The sequence below is a fragment of the Phaethon aethereus genome (assembly GCF_964289735.1).
Source record: "Phaethon aethereus genome assembly, chromosome: Z".
NCBI classification, from domain to species: domain Eukaryota; kingdom Metazoa; phylum Chordata; class Aves; order Phaethontiformes; family Phaethontidae; genus Phaethon; species Phaethon aethereus.
Genome location: NC_138577.1, coordinates 79,314,557 through 79,331,223, shown reverse-complemented (window position 1 = coordinate 79,331,223; position 16,667 = coordinate 79,314,557). Strand labels below are relative to the sequence as shown.

The 16,667-nt window shown below is 40.6% G+C and overlaps 1 protein-coding gene across 1 annotated transcript in view; it reads left to right on the top strand.

Annotated features, from left to right (window-relative positions):
* Window positions 1-5,175: 5,175 nt before the first annotated feature.
* Window positions 5,176-16,667, top strand: part of LOC309415438 (PALM2-AKAP2 fusion protein-like) — a gene marked incomplete at its 5' end in the record, with an annotated part of 58,938 nt that continues 47,446 nt past the window's right edge. The window contains one exon of the mRNA XM_082012962.1: window positions 5,176-5,235. Coding sequence (XP_081869088.1) covers window positions 5,176-5,235 — 60 coding nt within the window. The remainder of the gene's footprint in view (window positions 5,236-16,667) is intronic.

Here is a 16,667-nt window from a genome sequence, read left to right as displayed (position 1 = left end):
ATAAGCTTTTCCAAGTATTGAGAAAATTTTTTGGTATTGAGCAACTTTTTGCCTACGCTCTTCTTGAAATATGCCAGACAGTAGTACTCCTTGGAGCACCAAGTATCAGCTGATGTTGTATCACTACACACTGTGTTTTCCCAGAGATCGCACTTTTTTGTTAGGAGGATGGACATTTAATAATAGTAGCAGTGTTTTATCCACAGAGGTTTACCAGGCAACAAAGGAGATGGGTTTTGTGGGAAGAAGCAATATCTTTTATTAGACTGACTGAAAGAAGTAAGAAAAAAGACCAATGTTTTGAGCTCAGTACCCAATCATCAGCTCACAGGCATGATGACTTGACTTTCTTCCATGAAGCCACACGGTATTTTCCAGGTTTGCATGCTCCAGGCTTCCCAGCCATGCCCCAGATAAAATTTTGTCCTCTTTTCCAAGATTTTTTCATTCATGTATGGAAATATGCTTAGCCTTTGGGATATGTGATTGGAAAAGACAGGCTCGTCATATTGCTGACACTGCATATTTTTGGTGTACTGTTCAAGATCTTGCATAGATTGTTGGGTGATAGACATAACTTCGAATCTGATCTTTTGTGTCACATGTAAAATGGGGATGATAAAATTATGTCCAACAGAAGAGAAGAGGTAAGATGAACAAAGTGATAAATTTAAATAGGGAGATTGAGAGACTGGCCACTTAAAATTTCTAGCTCACTCTTTTCCAACCAGGAGGTTGGAGTGGAAAACTAAGTCTTTGTTCCTGTAGGAGGACTCTTGCCATGGGGAGGGAAGAGCAGTACAGTAGAACCATATTAATAATAGTAAAAATAACGATAATAATAAAAAAATCAATAAATACCAGAAATACCTGTCAGTCATTCCTGAGGAGCTCACCAGGCTGAATTCTTGGGCTTTCTTCCTCAGTCCTGCAGTTCTTGTTATTGCAGTATTGTGCTCATGAAGTTCAGTAATTACAAATTGAGATTAGGCAGGATTAGACTCCTAAGTACTTCTGCCTAACTTTCAGATCATCAAAACATGTATTTTGCTGTTGCCAAACCTTGCAATTACTTAATGTCTTTGAGTGCTCATTTCCAGGACTGAGAGAGCCTCTGGCTCCTATTCAGCAGTGTCCTATGCCAGGCAGGCTGTATTCTGTACAACAGGTATGAATCCAGTTTTCTACCTTTTGTAAGGAAAAAACAGAGCACAATGATGCATTATTTCTCACACCAGTTTTGTGTTTGCACATTGCATACAGCGTAGACAAAACCAAAGGCATTTCAGGAAATTTTACATCTTGGTGTCAAATGCCAAGAAGTGGTGAGCAGAGCAAGGGGAGCTGAGGTCTTCCTCACACTGCTAGGACTGTATCTGCAATACACTCTGCTCCATGAGATACGGCATTTCCGTGGAGCACTGAGAGACCGGGAAAATGCAGTGAACCATTTTAATGGGGAGTAAAATGAAGAATGAAAATTGAAAATCTTGGGTGTCTTTTCCTCTTGGGTTCTTTGAACACCAAAATAAAAAAAGATAGAATATGGGTACTTCCCTCAAGCGCTGATTTTATGTGAAAATACAGTAAGTGCTGCATTCTTCAAAGACAGATATAAATTAGCAAGTGTCCTCATAAGCATACTTTTTGCATACAACTTGCAAAATATGGTATAAACACCTTTCTGATAAAAGGCACAGTGAGATTAAGTGATTTTTCCCAAGATGTCAAAGCTAGGGATTGGATTTGATCTCATAAATTCCAGTCTACTATTTTAACCACATGCATTTTTCACAGTAGGAGGTTTCATCTCTTTGATGCATGTCTCATCTTCTTTACTCATGGACAGCTGGAAGACAAACAACTTTTATGGCTTCATTAGCTTGAGTAAGTTCTTAACCTTATCCAAAGGCTTTGTATTTATTGGGAATAAAAGGAAGTTTAGAAAGGAAGCACTGGTAAATCCAGTGCTGTCAGAATCTTGCAGGAAGTGGAATGACCCTTGCTTGAGAAATGTAAAACCACAAAATGTGGGTGTGATATTTATTGGTATGTGCTTTGCATTCTCCTGCGAGGACCAATTGCATTTTGCATCGCTACTGTAAATCCTGCCTACCTTTTCCAAGGAGATTTCAACACTAACTCTTCTGAAAACAACCCACTGGAGAGAAATGCTGTGAGGGTTAGTATTTTGACTTCTGACCGAGTCCTGGAAAACCCTCCCCTGGTGTTAATGATTGCTGGTAAGAGGGAAGAAGGATGGGCTTTCAGACGCAGTGGGCATGCATTGGCATGTACCGTCAGTGTCGACAGATTCCGCCGTGGATGGCACAGTCATAGCTCTTAGTGCCTTCCCTTTAGTATATCTGTTTGTTCACTGTTTCTCCCTGAAGACAAGTCAACAATTGCATTAACTTTCTGAACTTGGTATGGGAATGTTTATATTGATTTCCTGACAGCAGCAGCAGCAGCAGCTCTGTGATCTCTCATTTAAAATCAGCTATGGGGGGAAGCTGTTTCAGTAGTCCTGTTTTTTTTTTTAAAAGGAGAGGGGAGGAAAGCCCAAAAGGAGAGGGGAAAAAGAAGGCTAACTTTTGCAGAAAATAAGCAGGTTATATTTATATGGATGCAAAAATTCAGATTATGTCTTTTTAACTGTTTACCTGTGTGAATATTTCTTAATGCAAAAGATGTAAGAGCAGCTTTTAACATGTTGTTCACAGTTAATTAACTATCCTGAATACGGATGATATATCACAGTATTTTTGGCTAGCAGTTTCTGAGCTATTCAAGAGCACTCGGTTCATCTGCTAGGAAAATCTAAGATCAGAGGTCTTCTTTCTAAGAAGCTTGTTTAATATTCTGTATTAGGCCAAAATGTTTTGTCATTAGGATTTTCCTTTGGTTCTGCTAGGTTTCAGGTGGTTTGGCAGACTTAGTTCACTGTCAAGTTCGCAGAATCATGTCTTAGTACTTAGGTTGACCTGTTCTATATCTATATTCCCATTTACCTTCAGAATTAAATCCTGTGATATAGTCTTCATCATGTAGGTAATAAACAAGGTACACAACCATTAACAAAAAAAAGAAGACATTAAGGGGCAACAAGGTGAGGATGCATGTGGGCAGGCTTGTTTCCATTCCACAGCAGCTGTTTGAGTATCTGGCCATGGGAAGATTCAAAGTATGTGTGGAATGGCCGTTTCTCACCAAAATCCACATTTCTACCCTTGCCCATATTGAAGTAACTCGATGTTACATCAGCAGAAGGCACCTCTATTTTGTGTTTGTTACCTAAGTCCCCCTGTAATCCATGTTAAAGTCATGTCCAGATTCTTACTGAGGAACAGGATTTGTCATTTGCTCTTCTTCTTGTTGTTATAAAAACATACTAATTGGTGAAATATTAGCCACAGTACTCAGGTTTGTTCTGGCTTAAATCACTTTCAGCTACTGAAGAAATAATCAAAATCATTTGTTTCTTCCAAAATTGACTTCAGAAGTGTCAAAGCAAGGGGCCAAAATACAGAGAGAGATAAAGGAAAAGAGAGTTGCTCCCACGTTACTGAGCAAAACCACCTCAGTAAGCTGAGCAGGAGCCAGGGCTTTATGTACTGTGCAGTCAGGGTTGTATAGATGTTATTAAAGGCACTGCTAAGTGATATATGAAGTATATAATTTCAATAATTTTAAACAGATCTGCACTTTTACATTTTTTGAATTGGCACCACATCTGGGTTAGTTGTGCATGGGCAACAAATACGGGTGTAGTAACAAACTTCAGCTCAGGTGTGTGTTTGTTGTCTGCCAGACAGATGCTGAAATAGGCACTGCAGTACTTCTCTTAAGCTTTTTCTTGGCTGTCTGTCACTTCAGTGTCAAGAAAGACAAAATATTTACAAGGAGATACATTTTCTCCCACAATTTATTTAACAAAACTGCCGAGCGTGTGAGAGTGCTGCAGGAGGACGTGCAGAGCAGCGTTAGGACCATTTTCAGTACCCTGAGCTGATGGGGGAGCAGCGCTGAGCTGCTAGAAGTAGCTGTAGAGACAAGTCTTGCACAGTTCTTCCTGCATCCCTGTAAATTTATTGGGGTGGGATTGCAGCAGTGCAGGTACTGGATATAAAATATTGAGGATCATTGAGTCAGATTTGAGTCAATATACATCTAAAATTACCTCTTCTTCCTCTGCTGAATTAAAAAAAAAAAAAGCCGGGATAAGTTAGTTACTTGATCTGCGTGGCTGGATTTGCATCGGTGGTGGTTGTGAGTACAATTGACATAAAAGAAAAGGAAACATGGCTATGGTGTGCATACAGCATCCCACCATTTCCTCGGCAGCAGAAGGGTACAGAAGAACCATTTCAGTTCATCGCTGAAATAACATAACTGTAGAAATTAACAGAGCTTTGCTCTTTTACCAGTTTAATCTCTTGGAGACTAGGCCTTGGCCTCTGCCCGTAGAACTGACAATTCATTAAGGAAAACTGAACTACAAGCAAAGCTGTGGCATATTCCAATGTTGCAAAGGGCTCAGTGTATTTTGGAGCAAACCTTTCAGTCTCGTGTAGGGTGGTAACTTTATTTACTATAGTGGTTTCATCGTGAGAGTGTCTATAGCAGCTTCTGTGTGAATTTATTCCGCAGAATCATGCTGATTGCCAAGTAGAGGTCAGGATGCCAGAGACAGGGAAAGGGAATCCCGCCTAACAGGAGGAAAAGGGATTTCCTTTGAGGCAGGCTAAAAGAGAATAGCAAAGATAAAAATGCAAAGCTACAGATGGACTTGTCAAGCGGAGTTGAATGCCAGCAGTGGAAATACAAACAAACTAGAGATTTGCAGGGGAGGACCCTGCCATGACGTGCTGTCCACCATCGGCAGCTCCAGGAGGAGGAGTGGGAGGTTCAAAGGTTATCATCCTAGTTATGCTAATTGAGTTTGAGCTAAGCTTTTCCCAAGAAAAAAAGCCTCTTATAGAATTAGTTATTCAGTTCCTCAGGGTGCAAGTGGAATGGCTGTAACATGGTCTTAGAGTCTGCTTGGGGGGCCCTTGAAGGGTACAACTGAAGGATTTCTCTCAATTTAATCATCCCTCGGATGAAAAGCAACCAGGAGACCTGAGAGACTTGTGTGCCTTTTGCTATTTAGTCTGTCTGCAGAAGGGGCCAAACATGTTCAGGTATACAGCACCGTGGCAGGTCCTCTGCTTGTCCATGGAGCAGGGGCTGAGGGTAAGAACAATATATTTTCATAATATTGTTAAACAAGCATAATTTGTAATCTTGAGAATGTGCTGTAAAGGGGAGGCAGTGTCAGAGCTACCTCCACAGGGATCTGCAGGGATGTGTCGTGTTTATTCCTTCATTGTGTATTTCCATGTTGCTATTACTTGAGAGAACAAGTCAGAAGAAATTATGTAAAAACATGTTGTGCGTGTTTATGTGTCTCTGCATTTGTATTCATACAGCAAAGGTATGTCACTTAGGCCCTCTGCATGTAGGAAGATACTATTCATAATTTTCATTTCCGTAGCCCCTTCTATCCCTAGGCTTTTCAAAGGTTTATAGGCACAAATTAATTAATTAAACCTCATAGCAGTCTTAGGAGATGCATGTTAAGGTAGGGTTGCAGCCTAGATAAGTTAAGTATTTTATTCAAGGTAATGCAGCAAATCAGCAGCAGATAGGAGAATGAAATCCAAATCTTCTGATTCTGAGTCCCTTTAGTTGATTAATACCTGTTAGTGCTCTTGTAAACTGGATTTTCTTCAAGACCGTTAGCCTTGAGGACTCATGAAAGTACGGTTAACTGTAGCAGTAGAACAACTATGGGCAAGACTGACATCTGAAAAGTGTAAATTTTAGATCAACTTGGCCTGTCATTATTCACACAGTACATTTCAGTATTCTTTTCCATGAAAGCAGTCTGCTAGTCTCTGATGGCATTTAATATGAAAGAGTTACTTTGCAATTCCAAAGTAACTATTATGTTTCATCAACTCTCCTGATTTTATCACAACTCTTGAAATACTTGGTATGGTTTTTCTTTCCAAAAATGCCAAATGCCAAAAATACCTTCAATTTTTGAAAATAGGTTTCTGTCTCAAAAGTTGCAAAGAAATACTGAAAAATACGGCTTCTAAATAGTACCCCCTGATTTGCCTCTTTCTGGCCCCCACCCCCCCAAAAAGGGGTAAATCACAATCAAAATGCTATTTGTATCAATCTGGTTCTACAGCCTGCAAGACTTGGGTGTCACTAGCTTTTATGATTCTTGAAGATTGATTTTTTTTAATCAGTCTTTCTAGAAAGTGCATACTTGGAAACAGAATGATCAAGGTCTGTGTACACAGCTGTTTTTCTGTACAAGGATAGCTTGCATTTGTTGTTGCTAAGTCCATTTTGACTATTCTCTTTCTAATCCTTTTATCTTAAGGGATCCAAACTATACAGATTGTGTAGATCACTTGTCAGTCATTATGTAATCTTCTTTGGGATGGAGGTGGGATTTCGTGCTGTCAAAAGGGTGGCACCAGGACTTCCGAAGTGCTGGTATTTGTGCAAAGTCCCCTCCTGAAATGGGCTTTCTGGAATGGTTGTGGGATCTCCTTCAGCAGAGGTTTTAGGTTTTTAACGATGCCTTACTACATTTTAAAAGCTTACTTCTGGATAAATATAAATCTGCAATGTATGTGGTACTGGCTTTCAGAATTAGCTGTGAAAACACTGTGTTTTTGCAGAAGCTTCTCCGTTCTTTTTCTTCCTGGTGTCCTAATCAACGATTACTGAAAAAAAAAAAAAATTCAGAAAGTCCATTAATTGCTTTTTTATCCTGGTTCTATTTTAACATAGACAGCTCTGCAGTCATAAGTTACAGCATAGCTGAGATGCCCAGTATATTACCAGAAACTGTAGATGAAAAGAAAATTTGGCTGTGTGTCCAGTGGCTCCCTGAAGGCATGGCATTCTTCATTGAATTGTATGCAGTGCAGAGCTGTTGAAGTACCAGGGCAATGATAATAAATTTTGGATGTTTGGATCCAAATGCATTAAGGTGTCAGAAAGCAGAATGCCAGTATTGGCTGCAATTCAGTCTCAGGGCTTCAATTCAGGGTATTGCCTAAGCCAAAAATTAAATAGGGTGCCTGGGGAACACTCACATCAAATGAAATCAAGTGCCCACTTTCTGTCAAAAAGGTTGAAAGATTAAATACCTTTACTGTCCTTGTAGTACAGTCTTGTGGTTGTGATACCAGCTCAAACAGGAATGTGTATATTTCTGTTCTAATTTAAATCCATCAGGCTGATGGCCACTTCATTGAAGTAAGTGGTGCCTTCAGCTTTCTTTCCTTCATTGCTTACTCAAAAACAGGCGGACACAGCTTCCCCCACATAAGTGGTACACCCCCATATGGATGAAGTCATGCCTGCTATGGCTATTCCAGGCTATGGAGTCATAGCCTGCTGTCCACATACGATGCGTTCATTACCCACATGCATGGACAGCTGTCCAGGATCAAGCTGGGAAGTGTTATATACAGCTGTGCTCAGAAGGTGCAAATTCCATAGGACTTTCTCTGCGTAGTGCTAGGATGCTTTGAAACCTCAAATATGGCAACGATGTGGAAGCTGTCCATAGCCCCTGGTTTACAGTTCTGCCTTGTACGTGCTGAAAACAAATAATGAAGTTTAATATAAATATTTGTTTCTGTAAGTTATTTCCATTTCTTTATTGCAATGAGCTAGTTTAGTCAAGCCAGTGATCGATTTCACATTACCTTTTGCCTATGCAGGCACTGTTTTACATTAATGTTTATTAAATCATATTAATTAGACAGCTGATGAGACTACACCGTTGATCTTTCTGGAGGAAGGCTGCAGTATTTCATCTCTACTGTTAGGCAAGCCTGTGGTCCAGCCAAAACCACCATTTAGCATTTCATACTTGGAAGACTTTCCAGCTCACCTTTGGCTTGCATGAAAGCCGTGGTCAACATTCAGGCTTGCAGCCTGCTCCTGCCCAAGTCAATGGCAAAACTCTCCTTTGTTTGAATTGATGCACAGCTGGGTCTATGAAGGTAAGGTGGCAGTAGCTCGAAGGTGCTATTTATAATGATACCAGAAGTGGAGAATTTTTTCCGAAACATTATTGCTAGGGGCTTTGGAGTTAGCACAGATACTATTAGTGAAAAGGCAGGGCCACCTCTAGTCTCTTGGTACATAGCAAAACTGTTCTAAGACTAATTAGGGGCACATTCAGCCAGTGCAGTATTACTAGTAATTTGATTTAATGAACGCTGCTCACTTAAAAAGCTGTAATTTGTGCTCAGCCCTTAGGAAGTAGGGAGGAACTGCAGGAACATAAATTCCCTAAAGCAGAGGCACAGCCTTTCCAGGTATGTGACTAAAGGACATCATAAGCCTTATCAGAAACAAATACAGACTATAAATCATTATTGTTCTGCAGTTGCTCTGTCAGGTTAGGCATTCGGAATTTTACTGAACTGTTGAGTGCTGCATGTTTGCACTAAATCTTTTTGAATTTAAGATCAGATAGAACTGAAAAGGTCTTATCGGTAAAGGTAGATGTGATCCTTTAATCTCGCTGGGGTGCATTTTGCTTGCCTGAGCAGTGCTTTTGCTTTATACATACAGCTGTTTGTTCTAGCATCTCTAGATTTTAGTACTTCATTAGGTGATGTGGTAAAGGCAAGATTTGGAAGAAATACTCAAGTTATCATTACATGCAAATAACCTGTTTCTAGCTGATGGTTCCCAGATTACAATTACCACCTATCAACTCTGATACTGAAAGCAAGTACATTTTCATACCTAACCAAAACTGTTCTCATTATACCTTCAGTGATTCAGATGAATTAATGGCTTGTTCTCCTCAGCATACCAAGCTGATACAATTTCCTGGAGTTTTTCAGGAAGGAGGCTCTTGAGAGTGGTGTCTAACATAACTCTCCGGCCCTTACAAGACCCTGTGTTCCCAGGCAAATAAACAGCCCCATGCAGTGAAAAATAATAATCTTGTCTTACAGCTGAAGTGGTGTTTTCAGACCGGTAATTTCTCTTGGTAACAAGTAAATACAAAAACATCCTAGGAGGAGGTGACTTACACTTAACATTATGCGGTAGCAGAAGATGACTCTGATTGCATAGATTTAGATCAGGTACTGCCAGTCCTCTTCTAAGCACACAAGGTCCTAACAGAGCACCTCAGCGTCCTACAAAGTAAACAAAATAAATGGCAATGAACACCCAGCATGACTGGATGGTATTTGCTTGCAGATAAGTGGTTCAGTCCTTTCTGTACTCTCAGGTTTTTTGGTTCAGCTCATTGGTTCATGGAATGGAAGGAGCATAGAAGAACTTCAGCTTGCTTTTAAAATAATGGAAGAAAGGTTTCTAGCTTTTTCTGGTTGCAGAGAAAAGCTTGAACAAAAAGGTCAGGCTGACCTCTGAGGGCTTAATGAGCATGAGGAAAATAAAAAGGGGTGTATAGCTACATTTTTGTGCTTTTAAATGGCATTTCTTGACTTTCTGGGACTTAATAATGACGTCTGAGCAAATGGAATTAGTTTTATTGCTGTATGAGTAGGGAGGTTTAGTACCATCAAGTGCCAGCAATACCTGTTTGTGCACATTATTATAGTAACATGGGTCATTTTATCTCTGTTATTGGTAGTCACTCTGCTACAAACTGCACTTAGACAACTTCTACCTTGTTGTTTCTGTTGCTATGTGATGCCCATAATTCTACCATATAAAAGTGCTCCCAGTTCTCTTCAGCTTCCATTTTCCCTCTTAGTCTTTGGTCTTTTAAAATTGACCCCACAGGTCTGCCCAAGATACAGAAGCACTCACTGCCCTTTGTTTTTCATATGACCAATGAGCAAACAGTTACATTTTTAATAGATTGAAGAGGAGGCTTGTGGGAATGGGATTTGAATAGCTGTACTTTAAGGATTAGGGGTGATGTTTCCAGGCTATATGTTCAACAGAAGACATTTTCAGTTTTCTCTTGAAAACTACAAATGATACTTGTTAAGCATTTACATTTTTGTAATTTAAAAAAAAAAAATCTACTGTTTTCTTGTACATGTCATATTGTGGAACTTAAACCTCACAAGAATTAGAATGTTAAAATAAGATTTTTAATGGGATTGGAAAGCAAAAATACAAGCAAGCGTACTTTAAATGGAGAGTAATTAACTGAGTGGAAGAGGTAAGGTCCCATACTGAAGTCTCGTGATATTTATCTGGTTGCCCTTGAGTAGCCCAGCCATTTCAAACCAAGAAATCTTGTTCCAAAATTGAAGAACTGCAAATGAGCAAAACACATTAATTTGAATTAATAAATTGAGGACCCCAATATCTAATTTACGGAAGCATTTTCTAACAAGGAGAAGGCCTGACTCTTTGTATAGTTCCTTACTTTGTAGGTTGCAGTAATATTCCCTGCTAATTTTTAGCAACATAATTTTAACTGTGCACTTCAGAACTTAAACCTGTATTTCTCCAAAGACCTTAATGCCTTTTGACTTTTCTAATTATTTCCTTCACTGTAAAATACATCTGCTTTGATACTGAACATCATTGTGGGCCAAATGAGAAATATTGTCCTCAGTGTACTGGCATCAGCTTGGAGATAGCTAGGTAATTTCTGAATGCAACATCAGAGCAAATCCAGGGAATAGTGTAGGCACCAAAGCATGAATTTTGCTGATACTAATGAAAATCAGGAAACCACAAGCCAGGAAATGGGAGCTCTAGACATCCACAGAACTTACTGCAAACATCAAAAAATTGCTTAACATGTTGCAGAGTATGACACATTAATCTCAGTTGAGCTCAGCCTGGATTTAGGATTTAAGTCTTAACACCCTGCATGTAGGAATCGCAATCACTTGTCCACCAGTGGGGCAGAAAGGAAATTATGGTGGCAGCAGACCCTAGTGGAAGAACCTGAAATAAAGGGAGGACAAGGTGAGGGATAAACAGACCCACACATCCAGGAACAGAAGGCATAGGAGGGCCTTATAAGAAATAGAGGTCCCAGTGCCCTTGGTGTCAGGAGACTGGAGAAGGCAGAAGAAAGGTAGTAATGATCAAGCAGGGGAAGAAGGAGTGATGGTATCAGCAGGTTCCCTGATCAGTAACCAGAAGCTGGCCAGCAGAGGTGTCTTAATCAGTTTTGAGCTGCCATGTTCACTGTCAATGTTCAGTGAGAAAGACTTCAGGGCCCCTTCTCAAGACAGTTATAACTATATGTTTAAGCATGCTGCTGTGTACCTTCACTGCCATTTTCTAGCAGTAATAAGAACCAGATTCTGATGATGTGTTCATAATTTATTGTGAGCCATTTTGTTATAAATTCTAAATAATTAAAACTTGGCTCAAGTTCCCATTAGAAGGTCCTCACTCATTTTGTGCTGGGAAAGCATACCTGGACGATGGAGCTTTTGCTGAAGTCAATTTTTTATCATAATTCCTGAAAGAAGAACTTGTCCAAGCCATGGCAATCATCAGGGAAAAAAGTTCTTGAGCAAAGTCACAGTAAAAGACATCATTAATCATAACCCACCCACATCCAGGCACCATATCAGCAGACACTTCCGGAACAGTACTGTTGGTATTCATGACTCATTATATTCGCAGATTATAAAGTTTAAAGAGTCAACTGTGATCACATTATGACTGCCATTGTGACATAGACCACTGGATTTCCCTAAACTGACTTCTGTTTGGATTAGAGCTTATCTTTTATAATAACATCCAGTTTTGATTCCACATGTCCTGCAAAGGAGCATTCATCACAGCCTGTATTAAATTGTTCCCTTCATTAATAATACTCACTGCTAAGACCTTCCTGTTAGAAGATATGCGTTATTTTACTCTTGGTTTCCCTGAACACTCCCCAGTGCAGCTAGAAATGTCTTGTGCTCCTTTCTCCTCTGAGGAGTTGACTTTGAAGATTGTTGAGTGATTGCTTATTTTCCTTGCATAACCTGTGGGCATGGAAGAAGTTCTGATTTATGGCTTTAATTACAGTCTGTCTAACCATCTAAAAAACCTTGGTGTCTTCCTTCAAGTCTTACCCTTGTTGTGATGTCAACACACGCCTGTGCTGGGGATAGTCATGTTGATGGCATGTGCATGGCCTACACTTTTCATCCATACTCCTTTTACCTTCTTGTCACCTGATATTGCACCCTACCTTCATGTGTCCACCTCTTTGCTTAGCTCTGATTGGAGTCTGTGACCAGGTTATTATTGCTGTGTTGAAACTAGTGTCTAGATAGTGTCTAGTACATTGAGGTCCACATCTGGACTGCGTAGAGCTTCTGAGCCTTGATCAGATTTCCTGATGAAATGGTCAAGGTGGAGTGTCTTCGTTAGAGTTCTTTTTGCAGTTTTGGCATAGTTTGGGGCTGTACTTACACTACCATTTCCACTACAAAATTGAAATACCAGAGACTTGCATCTCCACCCTTTGGGTCGGATGGGGGCTGTGGGCAGTCACGTGCATCCATCACTGCAGAATGGGCATGTTTAGAGGTGAACCCAGCAGCCACATGAACTCAGCCTGTGTTGCTAGCCCAGAATGGTCCTTCTGGCAAACCCAGGGATGAGGTTTCTGTGTACCATCCAGAGTGGTGACAGGATGCAGCATGCAGGTGTGAGTCTGGGTGAGCTCAACTTCGAAGACGTACCCTTAATTACACTGGAGGTTTTGGCAGTGTTTCTGTAACAGCTGGCTGTTGCATCACCTCACAAAACTGTGATCTTTATCCTTTCTGAGACCATGCTAATTGGCAAGAAGAGATGTCAGTGCTAACGTACCAGTAAGCTCATTAGCCAATGATTCTATGATTCTGGGATTCTGTGTTCCCAGTTCCCTAATTGAAGGCTTGTATTACTTTTGGGTAAATTCTAAGCAGAGAGGCTTAACTAGTGAAGGTCTGTCCAGGTGCATTTCTGGAAGTTATCAGCTGACATACTATGAAATACTTCTTTTATGCATGTCTACACAGATCTCGCAGTTGGAAGGTGTAGCCACGCAAGATGGCACCCGTTGAGCAACATGCTCTTTCCATGCCCTGACAGAACAACCATGGGGTCCCACTCAGGTCTCATTATTGAGAATTATCCTTTTGCAAGCTGGCTACTTCCCCTCCTAGTCAACAGGGTGAATAATGATTGTCCTTGGTTTGGAGAAGTATCAGCCCTTGGACTGTGGTGTGGGTGTTTTAAATTCAGCCATCAGCAAACTTCTGAAGTAATCTGGGTAACTTTCCTATTGAGGTTGTGATGAAAATTAAGGTAGCACTGTACACCTTTCAGAATCTAGGATTCTCAAGCATTAGAAGTTACGTTAGTGATCAGATTGGCCTTCTGGCATACATTTTTATTTTTCCTCTTGATGGGACTTTGGCAAATCCTAAACTTGCAAAGTTGAACACTTGAAATTCAGCGTTTAAATCTGAACATATACACATCAGTAACATCTAGATGTATCAGTCCCAGAAACGACTTTTTAAGGTGTCAGGAACTGAATCTGGGAATTTAACTTTAAGCACCAGGGTTCCAGCATTTTTGTTTGAAGGGCCTGGTCTGCAGTGTTTGTGGTTCCAAAAAACAATGAGCTCTGCTTTCAATACATCTGGAGCTGGTCCAGCTCTCTGCTGTTGTCCATGTGCAAGCTGCTGCTCACCATTCCAGAAGAGAGGTTATTTCCCACGTCCATCCCACTTGCAAACAGCAAAACAACTTGGTTTTCTTCAAGTGGCTTTTTTTTCAGTGAGTGACTTTTTAATGGTACATTTGTATCTTTGTATTCACAGAATTGTCACAGTTCATGGTGATTTTGGAGTGGTGCTATGATTATGGGTTTAATTTTATTTGTCTTTTAATACTAGATCTACTAAGAGGATTTTTTTTTCACCTGTGATGTAAGAAATGCTAAACGCTATCTGATAGAAATGCATTTGTTATTTATAGGTAAATCCAATTATTCAGTTAGTTAATGGATCTTAAAAATAGCTGTAAGAAATGGTCATTCATGTATTTTCCAGCAACTGATTGCTGCTTTTCCCCATGAAAAACATCCATTCTGATTAATTGATTGGTGGCCATTTAGCTTTGTGAAAGGAAAACCACATGTGTAAGCATAGCTTTATCTTACATGTTGTAGATAACAGACAAATCAGTGCTTATTGAGCCACCCTGTAATTGCATTAGTCTGTAAACTTCTGGTGGCCTGGTTTCCTCTTACTAAACTGAATGAGAAGAGTTGGAGACATGCTTGGATACTTGCACTTGTAGATTAGAGATTTCCTTTTTTGGAGGTCTGCTTTACTGGCTTGTTTTTTCTTTGGAAATGAGACATGGTTTTGGTCTAGTGTTATTTTTTGTTCTACCAGAAAACTGTAATGCATTAAGTCTTGCATGTAAAAAATGTTTGTTTGTTCTAAGCTAAGTTTATTTATAGCTCACAGATCTCACATGATGAGGACTGCCAGCTTTAAGTCATCATATAGAATACAAATTGAGTTCTGAGATCAGCTGTTGTATTTATTTTTCTAGTTATGATGACTAATTTAGGTCCCGACCTTATTTTGAATGTGTCCATTTTGATAAATGATATTCAGCCCATAGAGTACACATGACTGCTGTCTGTCATTTAGTGAGTTGCAAAGCACATAGAAAGAAAAATAAAATGTATTTTTATCCTCCTTGTAAAAGTTCTTGTTGAACCAGCAAGTTCTTGTTAACCTGCCAGTCAGAAAGGGAAACCACCAAAACTAACATGTCAGTTGGGGAAGAAAAAAAGTGCTGCAATGTTTTTGTTGTGTGAAAATCGCCTTGAGATTTTTCCCAGCATCCTGGGTTCCTAAACTCCTGCATCAAAACCAGAGAAGCCACCTGGGGGCAATAAAGATAGGCAGGTGCTGAAGGATGTTTTAGGAGCCTACGACAAGGGGAAGGAGTTTTGGGCAAGGGGAAGGAGTTTTCAACGGGATGCCACAACCATGTGTGGCTGCTTCAGCTGGCAGCTGCCACTGCCGTGGCCCCTTCCCCTGGCCCTGTGGCTGCTGAGCACCTAAGAAAGCAAAAGTTTATCCCAGATCTTCTGTGTGACCAGAGAATGCTGTTCAAACAAGAGCTAGCCAAACACCAAACAGATAGACAGTTTGTACTCCAAACCTCAGGCTTTCAGCCTAAAAGTGATTACAGTTCCAGTACTTTTGCAGTAACAATAATGCAAAAGAAATCTTGGCCTTAACCCTCTCCTGCAAGCTGAACCTGTGTTTACTAACCAGTTGGTTAGAAAAGTGGCAGTGCGAAATAAAAATACAGTTAATGCTTGGTCTAAAGTTGTGACCCTAGAAAGGCAGACAGTGCCAGAGACTCCATGGAGTCCTTCAGGGTTACGCTGTTGCCCTTTTCCATGGGTATCTGTTGAGCTGTGGAAGAGAGAAGGATCAGTATAAAACACTAAAAAGGATTGATGCCAGCATGGGCATGTAGTTTTCCTCTGGTGGACAGAGGACAGCTGTCACGAGAAATTTCTCGTTAAGCCCCACACTGCATTTTACTGACAGCCATCCTTTCCCTCCCTGTGGTGGTCTGTGTGCAGGAAGGTGGGAGAAGGCTTCAAAATGGGCAAATTTTTAGTTTCGTGCTAGAGTAATAATCTAAGAACAGAAGCATGAGTCGTGTCTTTCCCCTTTGATGGCTATCTTTCACTTGGTGGTGCTCCACAAGTAATTCACGGGATGGTGATCCAGCCCTTCCTACCTGAGTGGGAGGCTGATCTGCCTCTGCCCCAGGACTGCGTTGCAAAGTTGTGATGAAATTTTGGCCCAGTTTACCCTATTGCAGGAGAGGATTTCCTGCACTGGAGGGAGAGGAGATGTTGGCACAGAGCCGTTCACAAGCAGCTTCCAGGTAAAATGGAGTGGAGACATCTTGGAGCCTTTACAGCATCTCAGGTGCCGTCTCACACCTAAGGCATTAATGCCTGGCTGTCTTAACTCACCAGTTTGGTTCCCTGCCATGAGTCAGACATTTAACATGTTGCTTATGCTTATTGTTTTTATAAGCATTCCCCAGTGTTAGGTTATCCCAGTTTGGTGACTGCTTTACTAGAGAGAATCGGGGGCTGAACCTCCACACTTTTGGTAAAATGTACTAAGAAGGTGGTCTCCTAAGAAAGGAAAACATTTTAAAAAATATTGGTTTAGGTAATTTTGTGAAATTGAGATAATTCTCTGGCCCATTGTGAAGCACCTGGGTGCCTACTGTGTGGTTCGAGGTCTTTGTATGGTCAGACTAGAGACAGGAAAGCATTATTCCGTCTATCATCCCTGTAACGGCAAAAGAAACACAGGTGGGCTTTATAGGTTTCTTCTTGTGCCTACATTTTGCAGATTGCATCCTTTAATACATAAAAATGCAGTGCCATTCCATGTTTCTCCAGCTGCCTCTGTGTGGTCTGTTACACTAATCATGCAGATGTACAAGTTGGGAAGACACTCCAAGCTGGGCAGCCTTCCCCAGACCTAAAATGTGCCATGAGATAGCACATACTGGCACATAGATGCATGAGATGAAGCTCAGCATAAAGTCATCCTCTGGCCTCACGCTGAGTT